Below are 19,006 nucleotides of genomic sequence, written 5' to 3' on the forward strand. Positions count from 1 at the left end.
CCCGGTCCAGGAAGATCCCACATGCCGCGGAGCGGCTGGGCCCGTGAGCCATGGCCGCTGAGCCTGCGCGTCCGGAGCCGCAAAAAAAAAAAAAAAAAAAAAAAAAAGAATTCTTGCTGCAGTCACTTTCCCAGTGAGACCTTCCCTAGTTATTCTGTCTGAAATTCAATCCTCACCCCCACTCCAAGCCCTCCTGCTCCCTTTCCATAGTTTCTCCTTAGCGTCCATCATTATCTAATATTTCTCTTGCTTATGTCTGCCTTCCATAAGAATATACACTTAGTCTGTTTTATTCATGGTTGTATCCTTAGCACCCACAACAATGCCTGCACATTACCCTCTCAATGTATAATTTCAGAGTAATGAGTCATGTAATAAGACAAGAATATGAAGCAATCAGTTTAAATATTGAAAGAGACAAAATTACCTTTTAATTAGTAGATGATAATATTGTACACCTAGAAAACCCAAGATAGACTTGGGTAGATAGCCATTAAATTTAATAAAATAACTGGAGGAGGTGGCTGGAGATGAGTATACAAAAAATCAAGATTTTTCTTTGTATCGCAGCATGCATTTAGAAATGAACATGGGGGAAATGTCTCATTCACAGGGGCAAATAAAAATGGTAAATAAAAGGGTAATATACAATGGAATATTACTCAGCCATAAAAAGAAATGAAATTGAGTTATTTGTAGTGAGATGGATGGACCTAGAATCTGTCATACAGAGTGAAGTAAGTCAGAAAGAAAAAAAAAAGAATACCATATGCTAACACATATATATGGAATCTAAAAAAAAAAAAAATGGTTCTGAAGAACCTAGGGGCAGGACAGGAATAAAGATGCAGACATAGAGAATGGACTTGAGGACACGGGGAGGGGGAAGGGTAAGCTCGGATGAAGTGAGAGAGTGGCATGGACATATATACACTACCAAATGTAAAATAGATAGCTAGTGGGGAGCAGCCGCATAGCACAGGGAGATCAGCTCGGTGCTTTGTGACCACATAGAGGGGTGGGATAGGGAGGGTGGGAGGGAGACGCAAGAGGGAGGAGGTATGGGGATATATGTATATGTATAGCTGATTCACTTTGTTATAAAGCAGAAACTAACACACCATTGTAAAGCAATTGTACTCCAATAAAGATGTTTAAGAAAAAAATGAAAAAAAAAAGGTAACAAAATTAGAAGGTAGTATAAAAAGACACAGACCTATATAGTTAAAATTATAAAAAGTTATTAAAAGAAATAAAATACTGTATTATTATAGTAATATATTTTAGATAAGAATTCTTAATATCATAGAATATAAATGTTTTCTACATGAGTATAAATGTAAAGCAATTCAAATTATAATTCCAATAAAATTTTTTTGGAAACTGGATTATAAAATCCACATAGAAGGATGTATGTCTCATAATATCCATGAAAAAATTTTAAACAATCTATAGTGATGGGCAACTTTTCTTAAGAGCTACTAAAATTTACCATAAAGTTACTGCAATCGAAATAGTATGGTGCTAACTGAGGATAAATAGAGCAGAGAGCAGAATAAAGGGCCTACAATAGCTCCAAACATGTGAAACAACATATGACTAAAATGGCATGAAATTTCCATGGGAAAAGGCTGTTCCATGATGCAGGCAAAATGTTCTGTTCATTTGGAAGAAAATAAAAATTAAACACCTCATACTATACAAAAATAAATATAAGATGGATTAAATTTAAATGCAAAGTTTACAAAATTAAATTATTAGAATATAATTTAGTAGACTTTTTCACAACCTTACTCACAATAAGGGTGGTCTGCCTAAGCAAAAAAGGAAATCCAGAAACTGTAAAGGAAAGACAGACATTGTATGCAATGACATTGTATGCAAAAGACATCCTAAATGAAATCAATGCATACCAAAGATTTGGGGGGAAATATTTTACTAAGAAGGCAGTCAGAAAGTTAATATCCTTAATATTAAAAAGTCTTAAAAATTGATAAGAAAACTATTATAAATAAATAGAAATCAAAAAATGGGCAAAGAATATGAACAGACAAATTTACAGAAGAGGAAATTAAAATGTCCAATAAATACTAAAGGCAATCATAGTTGTAATAATGCAAATACAACAAAATTATATTCAATGTTTCATCTATACAAATTGCAAATTTTTGCAAGTGTAATAACATCATGGACTGGGGAGAATGTAGAGAAAGAGTCACTCATAAATTTCTAGTGAAAATATGAATTAATACAAACTTTTTAAATGGTATTCTCTTGGTATGTGTTTAAAATTATAATACCTATACTGGGATGTTATTGAAATATTTCCAAGATGTATTAAACAAAGCAATGAGTATGTGTAATTTCTTTTTGTGTAAAATGGGTTGATAGAGTCAGTACATATTGTATTAGAGTGGGTTAACAACTGTAAAAAATAGAATCAAACATAAAAACGTCAAAGGTTATTGCTTGCTAAATTGAGGCAGAGGGAGGGAGACTTGATGGACTAGTCACATGTAATTAGCTAGAATTCAGTCATATGATCACATGAAACTGCAAAAGAGACTGAGAAATGTAGTCTATCTGTGCCCAAGAGGAAGAGGAGAAGTTTTAGTGGACAGCTAAAAGTCTCTGTTATAGATATAGATAGATATAGATATAGATAGACAATGATAGGTAGATAGATAGGATAGGTAGGTAGATAGATAGATAATGATATAGGGCAAGCTATCTATATCTACTATAGTTACTAAATCTGTAACTATACCACACATATTCAGTATAGACATAATTTTTTGTTTCTGGCAGAAATTACAAGAAACTCTGAATAAGGGTTATATTACTTCAGAATCAAATGGAAGAGAGTGAGACTTTTGTTGTATTTTATACTTCCCTGGACTGTTTACGTTTCCTAACCGTATACATATATTATCTTTCTTTCCCCAAAAAAGGAACTACAGGATTTAAGTAAAAAGACTAGGTCCCGGGCTTCCCTGGTGGCGCAGTGGTTGAGAGTCCGCCTGCCGATTCAGGGGACACGGGTTCGTCCCCCGGTCTGGGAATATCCCACATGCCGCGGAGCGGCTGGGCCCGTGAGCCATGGCCGCTGAGCCTGCGCGTCCAGAGCCTGTGCTCCGCAATGGGAGAGGCCACAGCAGTGAGAGGCCAGCGTATCGCAAAAAAAAAAAAAAAAAGACGAGGTTCCATCTTTCTTCTTTGTTTCTCTTTGTACTTAAATTGAATAGATACATTTATAATAACTAATAAATATGTAACAAATAAAAAATAACTATTAAAAGTACATTGAAAAAAATACACATATTTTTCCCCCTAGCAACTCGGCAAGCTATCCTATTGAAATGAAAGTGTCGGTACATAAGGATATATAAACAAGGCTGTTTATTGCATCTTTGTCATGACAAATACAGCAACCTAAACATCTCTTGATGGAACCTCAAAAATTTGTGGCAAAACCTTATATAAGAGCAATTCTCACACTTTTTGGTTTCATAATCCTTTCACACTCTTAAAAAGTATTAAGAATGTCAAAGAGCTTTCGTTTATGTGGGTTCAATTTATCAATACTTATCATATTAGAATTTTACTGAGAAATTTAAATGTTTAACTCATTTGAAAATAAAAATAAACTCATCACACATTAACACCAATCACATATTTTATTTAAAAATCTATATTTTCACAAAACAAAAAACATTTAGTGAGAAAAGTGGCACTGTTTTATATTTTTGCAAGTCTCTAATGACTGTCTTTATAAAATTCAGCTTCTATCAGCTCCTACATTTTTAATCTGCTGCTGTGTGTTATGTTGGCTAATGTACATGAAGAAAATTCAGCCACACATAAACATTTAGTTGCAAAATGGGAGAGTATTTTAATAGCATTTTCAGATCATTTTTATCAATATATTCTCTTTTGATATTATACCAAAACTCAACAAGTGACTGTTTATTAAAGGTTACTTGCAATGTAAAATCTGAAATGATACCAATGAATTTTTTGTAGTTAGATTAAAATCTTTATTTTGCACTTTGAGCAGATTTCTTAACCATTCATGATTTTGTAGTATCATGCATTGATCATTTGGAAAATATTGGTTCATTGAGTTATAGCAGATCTCCCAAATGTTGACACATGTCATATAATATCAAAAAATCAAATATCACCACTGATGCTCAAGGTGGTAGGTAAAAGTTTTCCAAAATTGCTTGTAAGCTTGAACTTTATCATCAGCAACCAATACTGTCAGTCGTTTTCCTTGAAGCCTACTTTGTTCATTTTCAAATCTTATTTCATTTCATTGCTAATACCCAAATCTGAATAAACACAGTTTTTCAGTCTTTATTTTTTCTTAAAAAATGGTGCTTCTTGGAAAAAGCAGCTACTTTTAAGTTCAAACTCAATCACAGAAGTGCTTTTCCTTGAGGAAACCATCATACTTCAGTCTGCAGCAAACATGCTTCATGCAGTCTTCCCATTTCACCCCTCAGAATATTGAAAGGGCATGTACTCAAGGGTTGAGATTTAATATCATTAATTTCTACTGCTTCTTCAAAAGACATTCTTCAGTGAAACTGATTTAAACAAACAGGGAGTGTCTTGTGGTAAAGAGTAATTGACAACCGGTGCAGTTTGATGTGACTGCCTTGATTCATGCTAAGTAGCCTAAGTTTGGATCAGTGATACCGCCTCCTCAGCTGTGTGACTTAGTAAACTTTTACTTAATTCTAGGGAGACTCAGTTTTTTATCTGCAAAGAACAATGCTTTGGCACAATTTACGTGCACAATGTGTAGACGATGAATTTCAAATACAGGCTGGAGTATTAATAGGCAGCACCTCAGATGAACAGAGTCTAACTATGTTAAAACCTACTGCAGAGTTGGCTGACAGAGTTAGAAATAAGAGCATAGTTTTGTGATATCTTACTTTATCTTTTCATCTGTGAAGACATCCAATTGTGGCACAATGACTTGGCTATCTGCATTTTAGTTTCTCAACATCCAGGATGAGAATAGAATGTCCTTTTATCTCAGCAGTAGGAAGGCAAAACCAAGGCAGCCCAGACTATGAAAGGAGCTAAGATACCCAAACGTTTTCTGGATTCGGGCTGTTTATGGGCCCTCTTTGATACATATATGCACCCAACTATTCTCAAGTATAATGTTGAAGAGATGCATATTAGGAAACATTAATTGAGCACTCTAAGAACTCTTGAGAAAAGCACTTTGTTTAGATTCTTACACTTGACTGTGAATCGATGTTTAAATTTTCAGTAATAATATACAGCAACACAAAACTTAAGAATGGATTATTTCTAGATGATGAGGTAATAGTAGTAGTTTTTTATTTTTTAAGGTTTTTTTTTACCATCAACATTTTTGGTTTACTGTTTTAAAGTTCTTTAAAATTGTTTTAAAAACAGAAAAATCACAGTAAGCTTGCTTTATGGAATTTTTATCGTAATTTTGCACAGCATTTAAAATTTCAAAGGATTAGTTAAAATTTGGAAAGAACAGTGCATTCACCTTGGCAATGGGAGAAACTAGACCTCGTTGTGGTTTTAGCCAACCATCTACAACATTTAGGAAAGAAGGATTGCCTACCCAAAAGACATTAGTTTAATGACACAATGTGAGTATTGTTCTGGGAAGTAAAACACCGTGATTAAAGGTGTGCTAAAACTCTGCCACCCTTGGGGATTTGTTTGTCCTAACAAAGAGCGCTCAAGTCAGACATGGAACAGACTTCGGTGCAGCACAACTTTTGCAAGTCTTGTCTTGACATCACCGAATACTTCTTTGACCTCCGAAGCCCTTCCGTGGGCAGCTGTTCTCCCTGAAGACTTTCCTCCTCCGAGGAATCCGTCTTTGGAAGGTTTTGCACTGGGCTTTCCTCGGAAATCTGTTCATTAGGCAGCTGGAAGAGGTTTCCTCTCTCAGCTATATGGAAGGGAAAAAACAATACTTCCTTAGAGAGCTCTGACAAAGGCAGCAACCAAGTTCTACTCTGGGAGAAATGCATTGGATTTCTGGAAGGAAATTGAATCTTGCAGTTGATTTTTTTTTTTAACTTTGATCTGGGGTTTCAGAGAGATTAGATATTTTAGGGAGAACTCAGTCATATCCACCCTCCTCATTTACAGAAGAGGAAACGTGGGTGCAGAGAGGAGTGACAGAACCAGTGTCACTTGGCCAGTTAGCAGCCAAGTCAGGGCTTGACTTCTGTTGCCGTGGCTACCTCTTCACAGTGACCAGTGGCTTCCAAAAGTATTAGTTACATGCTATCAACGAAAACAATCAAACAAAAAATAATCCTGTGTATGCCCTGCAAAGCTGATCAGTAAGGAAGGAAGTGGAGATTTAAACCTCTATGTCTGAAAATTAAAAGTGGGCCCAACTGTTTTTGTCAGTGTTGTTCCCGAAGTCCATGTATAAGCCTGTCTCACTTTAACTTCGTTCAAACTTACTCATCAGCACCTTAGCACACTGGCAACCACCAGAAAAAATGTAGATGAATAAATGCTGATTGGTAAACCAGTAATGCATCAAATAAATAATGTATGGGAAAATATTTGACTAGTGGTGTCGGAAGAGATAGCCTTATACAGACATATACTCCATTGCCCCACATATTTTAAAGATATTCAAAATGTATTTTTTTCTATTGCATTCTGATTTGCCGGAGATTGATAAAATATGGTCAATCTGGTAAATTATGTTTACTCCCTTGAGATTAAAAATGCTTATTGTTTATTAACATCTAGTAACTATGAACCTCTCATTATTAAAGTAAGAGTGGTAAGTTCATAATTTTTCAAGACATTAGTCCACCAAAGTACAAAAACTCTGGGTCATTTTCCAAAATCTTTTTGTTTACCAGTCATTTTAAACCAAATTGAAACCTGTAAAGTTTTCATATCATATGTGTGGTTGCAACATTTATTCTGTAAACATGTTTTTCTTTTTTACTTTTATTATAAAACATAACAAACACAACTATTAAAATAGAATCTTAAATAAATTATACGTCACACTTTAATATAGGATTAGCAGGAGAAAAATGCCAACTTCTAAGTTACTTGAATTGGAAAATGAAGAAATGTAGTGAAGTCACCCCCCTCTCCGTTTCTGAAACACATTAGGTTCACTCGCACCCTTAAAATTCTAAAATTCTGACAATTCCTACTGCTAGAATTCCCATCCCACTCCCCATAACTCCCAAACCCTACACACCCTTAGGGCCTCTGTCAAATACCACCACCTCCACGGTAGTGTCATTTATTACAACACACTACCACCATCTTTTCCCCACCTGAGACGCAGTATAGAATAAGCAGGAGACCTCAGCTCTGAAGCCAGAAAGAGCTGGTTTGCTTCCCAACCGCCCTGCTTACTAGCTGGGTGAACATATTTGTCCTCAGTAAAATGGTAAATGGTGGTAATATTACTTACTTCAAAGGATCCTTATCGGAAGACTGAATGAAATGTTGCCCATGAAACTGCCTGGCATGTAATAAGTGCTCAGTAAAAGTTAGATTCCTTCCTTCCATTCTTATTTAGCACCTGCCTGAATGCCAACTTACTATATTCTATAATTATCTGCATGTGAAAATCTTGCTGCTCCAGCATGACCCTTGAAATCACATGCTTCTCTCTACCCACCCTCCCAGCACCTGCCATAGATGCTAAGCTCATCGAAGTAGTTGCGCAATCAAATCATTTCAAGCTGGGGACTAAAGAAAACGAGGTCCTTATTTTTTGAAAGGAAGCTCACTTCCTTCCCAAGCCAAAATGTTTATTTTGATAATTAATCCCCCAGATTGATATAGAAGTGGCTTAGCAGTAACTAGAGAAACAGTTATTAAAACAAGTCTTAAAAAAATAATAATAAATGAGGGAGTCATATGCATTCATGTTACCTTGCTGACCTTGTGGGATCGACTCCAGGTGCTTTCTCCACCGGGAGCTGGCACAGGTGTAAATGACAGTTCATATGTACTCGAGCCCGCAGAGCTTCCTGGATTCTTCACTCTTCACTTCTGAGATGGCAAGCAGGAGAGAGAAGAGAAACAAAGTAAAAATGAAACCCCTCATTTCGCTGGGAATTTAATGAGAGTCTGATATAGTGAATATTGTCAAATCAAGTTTTGACGTTGCCCTCACACTCTTGGCCAATTTATACGAAATTTCCTGACATTTTATTGGTCAATACGTCATTTTAACAACATTTGCTAAGCACATAGGCGACACCATGACGTTTTAAAAATGAGCTTTTACGATTATTGCTAGTTATTCAGTCCCTTCTGAACATCATCACTTACTATTAGCCGCATACGTGAGACAATTAACAGGATGCTGTCTTGGAAGACATTGTGGAAAACACATGGACTTTGAAACTGGACAAGTATGAGATTCAGTGTCAGCCCTACCCCTTACTGAGTGACACAGGACAAGTTTTAAACATTTTAAGCTTCGATAATCATATCTATAGAATGGGAAAACCTATCTCATAAGGGATTTGTAAGTATTGAAAGCACCATCTATTTCAAAGCATTGAGAATGCACACTTAAGAATGCAGGTTCTCTTTGGGAGATTGGGATTGACATATATACACCTATATGCATAAAATAGATAAGTAATAAGAACATGCTGTATAAAAAATAAATTAATTAAATTAAATTTTTTAGAAAAAGAATGCAGGTTCTCATGTTTTAGGCTTGAATCCTGGTTTCCCACTTATCAGCTCTAGAATCTTTATCAAGATATTTAACATTCCCAAGCATCCTTCACTGTAAAATTGTGCTGATAGTAACTACTTCCTAGAGCTAATGAGATAATGTGCATCTTGCTTGGCAAAATAAACAGTCAATAATTATTGATTGCCTTCTTCCCTTACCATCCGAACAAAGTAGAAAGATAACTTTCCTTTAGAATTCAGGAGAAGTTCTCTGACTAGAATCTTCCTTGTTATCCTTCACACTATGACTTAGGTATGCCTTTATCAACACACGTTTTTATAATAGAAAACTGAATTCATAATCTCAAATAGCTAAATAATGAAATTTCTCTTGCAGTAAACCTTCTGAAAGCACTAGCTCTTGCAAAGCTTTTACCTAAACTGAAAATTCTAGAGTTTGAGATCTTAAAGACTTATTGTGTCGCTTTTTAGCAAGTTGGACAAATAATTTTTTAGTTGATTTTGTTGAATCTTTGTGATATCTGGTTGAAAAAGATCACTTGAGCCTGTGGATCAATGTCATTTCACCCCTAATATTTGTGACATCACTGTTCTTCTGTAGGGAAGCTAGAAAACAGAACAAAATAATCGATGCTGTCATTGGACACATCTCTGACTCTGCAAAACAGACATATTATTTCAAAGAATTGATGCTTTCTTTATCTCTCTGGCTGCAGATAATGGATTAAGGGGTACAAGGTTTGAGGCAGGGAAAACGGAGAAAGGCTTTTGCAATAATTTAGATGAGATATGATGGTGGCCTAAACTAAGGTCATGGTAGACAGGATGGGACAAATGGGTATTCAAACAATAGAAGGGCTTGGTACCGATTGGGCATCAGGGGCAATGGAGAGAGCAGCCAAAAGTGGTATTTAGGTTTCTGCCTTACACAGCTGGGAGGTAGGGCGCCCATTTGCTAAGAAAGACACCAAAGGCGCAGGAATGGTTTTTGACATCAGACAGAGCTACCTTATCTTTTGATGGGTCAAAACTGCAGGTGAACCTGTGTCATTTATCAACTCCAGAGGGACATCTGTATGACCAAGTCTAACACACTCACAACATCAGCAATTATTCAGCCATTTATTCCCAACTTCTTCCCTTCTTTGGAGACTTATATTGCCCACCTTGATAATGCCAGCTTTAACATAGCACTGCAGTAAAGCTGTCATCAGTGACTATGGGCTAGGTTAGGCTTCTGCAAAACCCAAGAGAGAAGCATTCAGCCAAGGAATGACCCTACCCTAGATGTTAGATACACTCCGTTATCTCTGAACTCTGCCATCACCCTTACTTGATCTCCCAAGGCTCAAAATAGTCCCTTCTTCAGCCAGCTCTTAGGCCTCATCAGGACTCTTGTTAATTTGGGACGCAGGCGAGAGACCTGCGCAAGACCTGAGCTCAGGCCGTGACCAAATGGAGGCAAGCTAATCACCCATGTCAGTTATCCACTTGAAAAACCTACTGCCAATAATGAAAGCCCCAGCTGCAGAGCTTCAAATTTGGGGGCTTTGTTTTCCCCATTTGTGAATTGAGAGAGTTGGATTGAATTACTTGATAACTCTTTAAAAAAAAAAGAAAGAAAAAAACTCTTTTGAACTTGAAATTCTAAGTCTTGCTATAATTGGCTAATTCTGTTACTCCCCCCTCAAAAACTTTCAGTGGCTCGGCATTACCTGGAGAATAAAATCCAAACAGCCTGGAATTTAAGGCTCTCCACTCAGGCTCCGGACATGCAGGCTCAGCGGCCATGGCTCACGGGGCCCAGCCGCTCTGCGGTATGTGGGATCTTTCCGGATCGGGGCACAAACCCGTGTCCCCTGCATCGGCAGGCGGACTCTCAACCACTGCGCCACCAGGGAAGCCCTATTTTTATTATTTTTTTAACACAGAGTTAGTACTGCTCATCCTTGGCTAATACTCATACTAACTGCTTCTGGAGGGTGTTTTCATCAATGGCACACCATTCATTCAGCTATTCTTGTGGGTCATTCACAGCTCCTCATGCTCCCTCACTCTTCACTGACTGAATCCTCCTGTACACACACATCCATTAAATCACCAAGTCTCATCAGTTCTACCTTCTATTGATAAATTTCCCTGTATTCTACTCACTGCTCTCTATCACCTCTGCCATGATCACAACTTTCATTTAGATTACTGCAATGGCCTCTCACTTGGCTATATCTTTCATCAATCCATTCTCCACACTGCTGCCAGAATGATCTTTCTAAAACATGTGATTATTACCCACTTTGAAGACTCTTCAATTGTTTCCTATTTTCCTCAAGAAAAAGCAAAATTCCCTTAACATGGCCTGTAAGACCTTTCGTGAGCTGGCCTCTATTTGCAAAGGTCTTAGATACCCTCAAACTTTAAATGGTCCACCTATACCAAACACCTCAGAGTTTTTTGAAAGGTTCATGTTCTTTCTCTCTCTTTCTCTCTCTCTCTCTCTAGGCCTTTACACATACTGTTTTCTTCACCTAAAGCTCCTTTTCCTTCCCTCTTTAAAACCAGTTAATTTCTATTCTACAATTATCTGTAGAACCAATATTGAAATACCATTTATCTAGATAATTTTGCATAATTTTATGGATAAAATTTTCTTACCATTCATTTTAGTGATTTTTAAAATGCCCTATCATTAAGAATTAAATGAGCAGCTGAAAATGTTTTTATTAACAATCTCATAAACAGTAATATTTAAAGTTTCATTTTGTATGGACAGAGAAGCTATTTTCTTTTTATGAGTTTGTTGTTATTTGGGGCTTTTAGAAATTAAAACAATAAATAATCAAACTATGTGTAATTTAGAAAATTCACTAAAACTATTATCAGTAAGTTGTGATGTAAGATCCCTAAAGTGTCCTGGGATCCTTTGTTCTTCCTGGTATAATGGCATCATATCTTTTAAAAGCTGGCTTATCCAAAGAAATCACAGACACGGTGAGAGTACATTTTTTATGAGTAGTTCTGGATGCTACATAAATGTTTCATCAGTTTTAAAAAAAGCAGTGCTCATTTTATAAGATTCATAACCATGTTTTTAGGTGTTCCAGCTTAATGGGCATGTTCTGCTTTCTATTTAACCCAGGAATTAGTTTCATGTAAACTGTTAGCCTTTTAGTTTTATCACCAACTAGGTATGCCAACCTAAGCAAATGAAGGCTAATAGCCTAGTAAGTGTTCTATGGTTCTGAAGGCCTGAACAAACAAGACACGAAGCCCAGATGTTGTATAAAGGAACAAATGAGGTCATAAGCACAGTCTATATCTCCTGAAGGAGGAGTAGGGCCTTGGCAAGGACACAGCCAGCTGCTAAGGGCAAAGAGGTTCTCAGATCAAGAAGTGGGGATGTGGTCTGGGATAATCAAAATGAGAACTGCTATTTTTGAGCAACTACTTCATACCAGGCATCTTGCTAAGTGCTTTCCGCTGGAGGAAAAGTGTGCCCCAAATTGTCAGTGAGAATACAGTCTCACAAAGCATCAGTAATACTCACCTAAAGAAAGTGATCATAGATTTGTTCTTAGCTTTTGTCTTGAGGGGGAAAATGGATTTTATCCTGTTGTAGAACCAAAAAGAGCTATGACCTGTGTTTAGCAACTTTTAAGGCTCATTTTATGTTTTATATGTTTTCCACCATTAAAATGTTTTTACCCTCTGTGATGTTAAGATGTTTTGTTAGGATGTTGAGGAAATCATATGTAAAATATTAGATCATGTTATAATATAGGACAAGCATGGAGCCAACATTACTTACATTAATTTGATGATTCATTTACTCAACAAATATTTGTGGTAATAACTACTCATTGGAGGTGCTGTTCTAGGTGTTGAACATACAGTAGTGAGCAAAACACATAGTCCCTGCCCTCAAGGAGCTTACAGTCTAGGGCTGGAGGCAGACGCTATGAAAATGACCACAGAAATATTTAGCACAGCAGGTATGAATGTCAACTCAGAAACTTAGGTATCCAAGAAATAGATTTTCTATAATTCAATTTCTAACTCCAAGTCTTCATTCCAGTCAGCTGGCAGAAATAAACCACACATACAAAAAGTTAATGTCCATATCTCTCAGAGTTGGTTTTCTTCCATTTCCCAGGATATAATTCTAGTATCTTACTCTGTGCCAAGGCCCTTCTACCACCAAAGCGCTGCTTCTTGCTGGATCATTAACCATCCTCAGTTGCCTGGTTTTTTCAGTTCCTGTGCTTCTTTGCACATCGCTCATTCCATGGAGAATGGTTTTTTGAGGTTGACTATGGTCCCTCCTAGGTCTTACTACTTCCTGAACAATGCTTTTCAGAAGTAGGACATGGGTCCCCTCTGCTGTGTGGATCCACAGGCCTCTCTCTTTTCTTCATTTCCCCTTCCTCTCCAGCCCTGCAGAAACTTCACATTTCCCTTCATGTTCAAGATGCTTGGAGCAAATTTAGCCTGGCTGGGTGAGGTCCTGTAGGAGGGAGCTCAGAAGGGGCTCTTCTGAGAAGATGAGATATGAACTGAGATCTGAAGGGTGAGTGAAGAGCTAACACACTGAAGGGGAGTGAGGAGAGAGGAGGAGAGTACTCCCAGCAGAAGGGGTCCATATGGCAATGTCTAATAGCAGAGGAAAAAAGCTGAGTAAAACTAAGTTACTAGCATTATGATTTAGGGGTAAAACCTTAATTATAGAAGAATATGTACTCATGTTTTGGTGTATGAGACCTCAGCAAACCATATAGGCATAAACCATTGACAACACAATAGTGGATAATGTATAAGAACTGTTCAAAACCTTGGGTTTGAGTTCAAGTCTGACCAGTCACCAGCTCTATGATCTTTGGCAAAATATATCACCTCTTTAAGCCTTAATTATATCATCTGGAAAGTAGAGATTATGATAATAATACAACTGTTTGCCCTACCTGTCTCATAGGATCAATGTAAGGGTATAATGCGACAGTGGACTTGAAGATGTTTTGCAAACTGCAAAGAACTTTAACAGGTACACTGTTACTAGCGCGTTGATAACAATTATTCACAGTACAATTCAACGTTTTTAGAGAGACTCCTATTGAGACAAAGCAGCAAATACTAAATGTTCTACTTCTCATTTATTATTGTATGTAACCACACAGAGGTGAACTAAATGAACACACTAAATACGATGTACAACTATATACTAGAGAATACAATCTTCCTTCCCTACAGAAGTTGGAAGAGCAGCTAACAATTTACTCTCAGGCAACAGTTTAACTTCTCTCTGAGAGATGCCTGGCAGAGAATGACCAAATGCAAAAATGCATACCTAGCACAAAATAGGACCCTAAAGTTAGCCCAGTCACCACTCCCTCCTTAGGCCCTTAACCAGCCCATTGGTATTTTGTGTGTGTTTAAAGATAAAACGAGATGGCTAACAACTGAGCAGAATTCTCATTCAATTCTTAACATTTTATGGTGAACTCTATATGTTATCAGGAAATGAAAATTAAAACAATAATGAGGTACCACTACACACCTATTAGCATGGCTGAAATCTGGAACACTGATAATATCAAAGCTGGCGAGGATGTAGAGCAACAGGAATGCTCATACATTGCTGGTGGGAATGAAAAATGGTATAGCCACTTTGGAAGATGGCTCAGGGTTTTGTTTTGTTTTTTTTACAAAACTAAACATACTCTTACCATACGATCCAGCAATTGCACTCCTCGGTATTTTCTCAAAGGAGTTGAAAACTTATTCCACATAAAAACCTGTACAAAGATGCTTATAGCAACTTTATTCATAATTGCCAAAATTTGGACTCAACCGAAATGTCCTTCAGTAGGTGAATGACAAACTGTGGTACATCCAGACAATGGAATATTATTCAACACTAAAAAGGAATGAGCTATAAAGCCATTAGCGGACATGGAAGAACCTTAAATTCATATTACTAAATGAAAGAAGCCAATCTGAAAAGGCTACATATCGTATGATTCCATACAATGGAATAGGTTCAGTTCAGGATCAGTTGCCCAGGATCCAAGAAGAATAAAATAGCTTTATTTTTCATTTAGGCCTGATGAGCAATGAGAATAGAACATGTGAAAATTTTTTAAGATCAAAAATATATAATAAAAAGACACATTTTTTTCAATTAAATTAAGTTTTATTTTGTTATACAAAGTATTATGGAAAGTCCAAATCTTTTTAAAAGACAAAGAGTTAATGATTTACACCAGCAGAAAATTTATAATCCTTATAACCTGACCTTAGCTTTCAGTCCACCTAAAAATTGCCTTGCTTTTGTTTAAAGGATGGCTCCAAAGAAATGGACACTGATAATTCCCACTGCTGCTCTGATTCCATTCTCACTTTTAATATTATTTTTCAGACAGTTTAGTCAGTTTCAAGTGCCTTATCCTCTCCTCTCCACTTAGAATGCTTTACAGAACAGGTTATACTGTTCTATGGTCTCAGTTAACAAACTGCAAGACTTTTGAAGACAAACAGCATGGAACAGACAGTTAGCAATCTATATTTGGAGGAGTTGCTGCCTCCCACTCCTCCAATTTCCACAAGCTTGCTCTAGAGCCCTTCACAAAATAACATCCTGATGCAAACTACAGACCAGGGACTTCTGTTTTATCTCTGGGCCCACTTAAGTCTGGGCTTAAAACCCAGAGCAGATTCTGAAGGATGCAGAGGAGGATGCCCTGATGTGTCCCAGACTAATTCTCTCTGAATTGAGTGTATGATGCCTGCTGGCCAAACAATGCAATTCTGACATTTATTGTCATGTCTTTTGTTTGTCAAATAGTCTAACAATATTCTATAGTTTCAGCTCTCAGATCTAAGAGTATAAAATTCTTATTTAAAATTGGGTATGAAAATCCAGTATTCTCACAATACTAACACCTGCAAAATTCATAAACCCTGGAAAACACAGCTCAGAAAGCAGAAGATTTAAAAGTGTATGGAACTTTGTCTTAATAAAGATTCTGGTTTAAATAATTCTAATACTTTCCAAGCGTTGCTTCTAAAGGAATAACAATTTCTAACTTATCTGGATATTTTATAAGTACATATATGTACTTGGACTATGACTAAGAAAAAGAATAGAAATAAATTTTTAAAAATTAAGAAAAACCCAGTAAAACTCTTACAATTAGCTTAAATCACAAACTAATCACATTTTCTGAAGTAAAAGTTCATTAAGTTTATATTAAATTTAGATGGAAGTTATACATCAAATATTGTGTTCTATAATCAAAATCCCAGCTCACTGCATACAAACCAGACTATTGGATATTAAACACTGTTCCTTTAAACAACAACAAAAAAGATACTACTGATGATGAATTATGCTTTGATTTGACTTGGGTCCAAGCAAAGTATTTATTATATCTCCCTGAAAAGAAAAAAAAAAAGGTCACACAATTACAATGCAATAAAACACAAATTAAGAGGTAAAGTAGTCTTTAAAATGCCATTTAAAATTTATAAGCTAGTGATACACATATAAAGGGCATCAAATAAGATTGTAAAATGAAACAAACCAAGGTAAGTTTAAATAATAACATTTACTTCCTACTATGAACCTTCTCTTTCCTATGAGAGATTCTCTTAATGAAGTTTGAAAAACAATTTTATAAGGATTCAGTAAAGGGACAATTTTGGCAGCTCCTGTTTAGCTTTAATGCTTAAATCTTTTTTCTCATCTGTAAAATAACTTTTAGTCTTGATGCTATCTTAAGCTCTTTGTTGATCTGTAGTGTTTGATTTAGAGAGAGTAAAATGTCTGAATTTCTATATGGATTTTGTATTTCATTTAATAATAATGATCTTTGTACTAAAAGGGTAAATGAAACCAAAGATGGGAGGTGAGTTTTCAAGAAAGACATAGTGAAAAGATGGGAATTGGAAGCAGAAGACTAGAGTTTTCTCTATCACATATAGGTGATCTTGAGGAAATCACTGATATCTGGGAATCTTAGTTTCTTTGAATGCATAATGGAAATATTAACATCCACTTCCAAAAACTGTTGTAAGAGGTGAATGAGCTAATGTAGGTGAAAGTGTTTTATAAACTCTAAAGAGTTATAAACACCTTAGATAATACATAAGTCAGTTCCTGTCTTTTAACCTATACTATACTCTTTGGTACTTCCCCATCCTTTAAGCTGTGACACATCAAATCAGTTGCTAAGTTGCTTCTCAAACCCACCTAAATCTAGTTCAGTCTGTCACTTGGGCAAACGTAGTAGATCATTACTGTAGTTTGTTCACAGTTGTATTCTTAGTGCCTAAAACAGACCCTGTCATATAGTGTATACTCAGTAAATATTTATTGAATGAACAGTCTATTTTTTCTGTCTTCAGTGTCTCTCAACATTAATATGTGTATATATATATATATACACACACACACACGCATGTGTGTGTGTGTTTATATTTTTGACAATTTCACTTATCTTTTTGTTTTCCCTTTAATTTGGGAAAAAATGTACACTCAAAAGTACAGAGGAAAAGATGGCAAACATTTGTATACTGAAACATAAGAGTAGATACAGTATTTAGGAGTGATTCTCTACAGGCTGCCTCCAGAAAAGGAGTTGGTTTGTGCCACTGAAATTAGCTTCTGCCAAGTGCTTAAGCCATAATTCTGTTCGATGCAAGAATTAGGCCCCCATCAACCAAACCCCATCACACCAGGAGAGGAGTTGGTGCTTCAACAAACAATAAATGCTAATGTGGCGGTAAATCCTGTCAACAGCTAGCTACATCACAAAGTTATAACTGCAAGGCTTGGACCCCAACTGCCTGTTCATGTCAGGCATCAGGCTGATGTTACCCTTAACCATGAGCACTGAGTCAGTAGGATAGGGCTAGAGCCAATGTTCTGCCATGTCCTATCACAATAATACTCTGACCCTTGATCACATTGGGAGGGTCCATAGTTTCAGAAATTATGTCACTTAAAACCTCCTCCACAGCCCAAGGATCAAAGTCCTTCTCCTGCTGTGCAAGGCCACAGAAAGTGATGGGCAATGAGAATATGAGTGGGTGTTGTGGTCCTAAAATTGCTATTGATCCCATCTCCGTGGGTTTTCCTCAGTGAACCCTGCTCCAGTACACTTTATGCGTGGGCTGTCTGGTACTTTGCCTTTGTGAAACACATATTTAATCCAAATCAACAAACATCATCTTTGCCTTGAATATTTTCTAATAAAAGAAATAAAATTTTACTGATGAAATTCTCTTTGTACCCTTCCCCAATCCTATTCTTCCCTCATCTTTCACTTCCCAGAGGCAGCCTTTATCATAAATTTGATGTACATCTTTCCTATATAGTGAAATCATATGACTTCCAAAATTTTGATTAACTCTTGGTTAAAATTAATGAAGAAATTGTAGGTCATAATGTTACTCGGTAAGACATCTTGATGGGAAATAATGGTTTGACATTAATTACTTTAAGACTTTAAATAACTTTTATGATTATAATTCTTCTCTGAAAAGCTAAGGAGGAGGCGTATCAGTTAAGCTTGTGGTTAAAAACCTGATTAATAATTTTTTGTTTAATCTCTCAGAAATATAACCCTGAACCTTTAAAATATAATGGCCAAAAAGAACGAAAAACTTATTTGTATTAGGAAATTGTATTTATTTACTAATGTATGGAATATATTTGTTAAAAGAAAATTTTGCTCAGCAGCACTGAAATCATTAACACACATGCACACACACACACGTTTGTCGAAAACATTCAGACTCTCTGAGCTTAGCCTTCTGCTTACAGAGCATACTGCTCAAAATAAAAGATGTCTCTGATTCAAATCAAAACAAAAATGAAACATTTTTCTTTCACATTCCAGTCTATATTCTTTTCTTTTACTAACTATAAATAGAGCCAGTAAAGGACATAATTTTGATTTTTGTGTTTAAATAATATTACATAAATCATAACATATTGTATTTACCTTCCTGCAATTTGCTTTTGTCACTCAACACTGTGTTTTTTAAGGTTTATTCAAAATTTGTCATATTGACACATTGAAATATATATCATTTAAACTTCTGTATTGTAATCACTCATGTAATTATGCCATATTTTATTTACCCAGTCTCCCACTGATGATCATTTAGATTGCTTCCAATTTATCAATATAGAAACAAAGCTGTTATGAACATTCTTTTCTCATTTGCATGTCTTTCAGACCACTACCAACAAATTAAACAAAGCCCTGGGAGATATACAGAATCCAAACAG

At 36.2% G+C, this 19,006-nt stretch overlaps 2 protein-coding genes across 2 annotated transcripts in view; both read right to left on the minus strand.

Moving 5' to 3' along the window:
* Positions 1–5,669: 5,669 nt before the first annotated feature.
* INSL5 (insulin like 5) lies at positions 5,670–8,113 on the minus strand. Its single transcript, XM_032615169.1, is given in 2 exon segments — positions 5,670–5,959; positions 7,939–8,113. Coding segments are annotated over 2 exon segments (405 nt in total). The 3' UTR covers positions 5,670–5,729.
* Positions 8,114–14,975: 6,862 nt separating this feature from the next.
* The window catches only part of WDR78 (WD repeat domain 78), a 129,093-nt gene continuing 125,062 nt past the window's right edge, over positions 14,976–19,006 (minus strand). The window contains 1 exon segment of the mRNA XM_032614983.1: positions 14,976–16,144. Within this exon segment, the coding sequence (XP_032470874.1) occupies positions 16,082–16,144 (63 nt within the window). The 3' untranslated portion in view covers positions 14,976–16,081.

Source organism: Phocoena sinus, chromosome 1 (assembly GCF_008692025.1).
Source record: "Phocoena sinus isolate mPhoSin1 chromosome 1, mPhoSin1.pri, whole genome shotgun sequence".
Lineage (NCBI taxonomy): Eukaryota > Metazoa > Chordata > Mammalia > Artiodactyla > Phocoenidae > Phocoena > Phocoena sinus.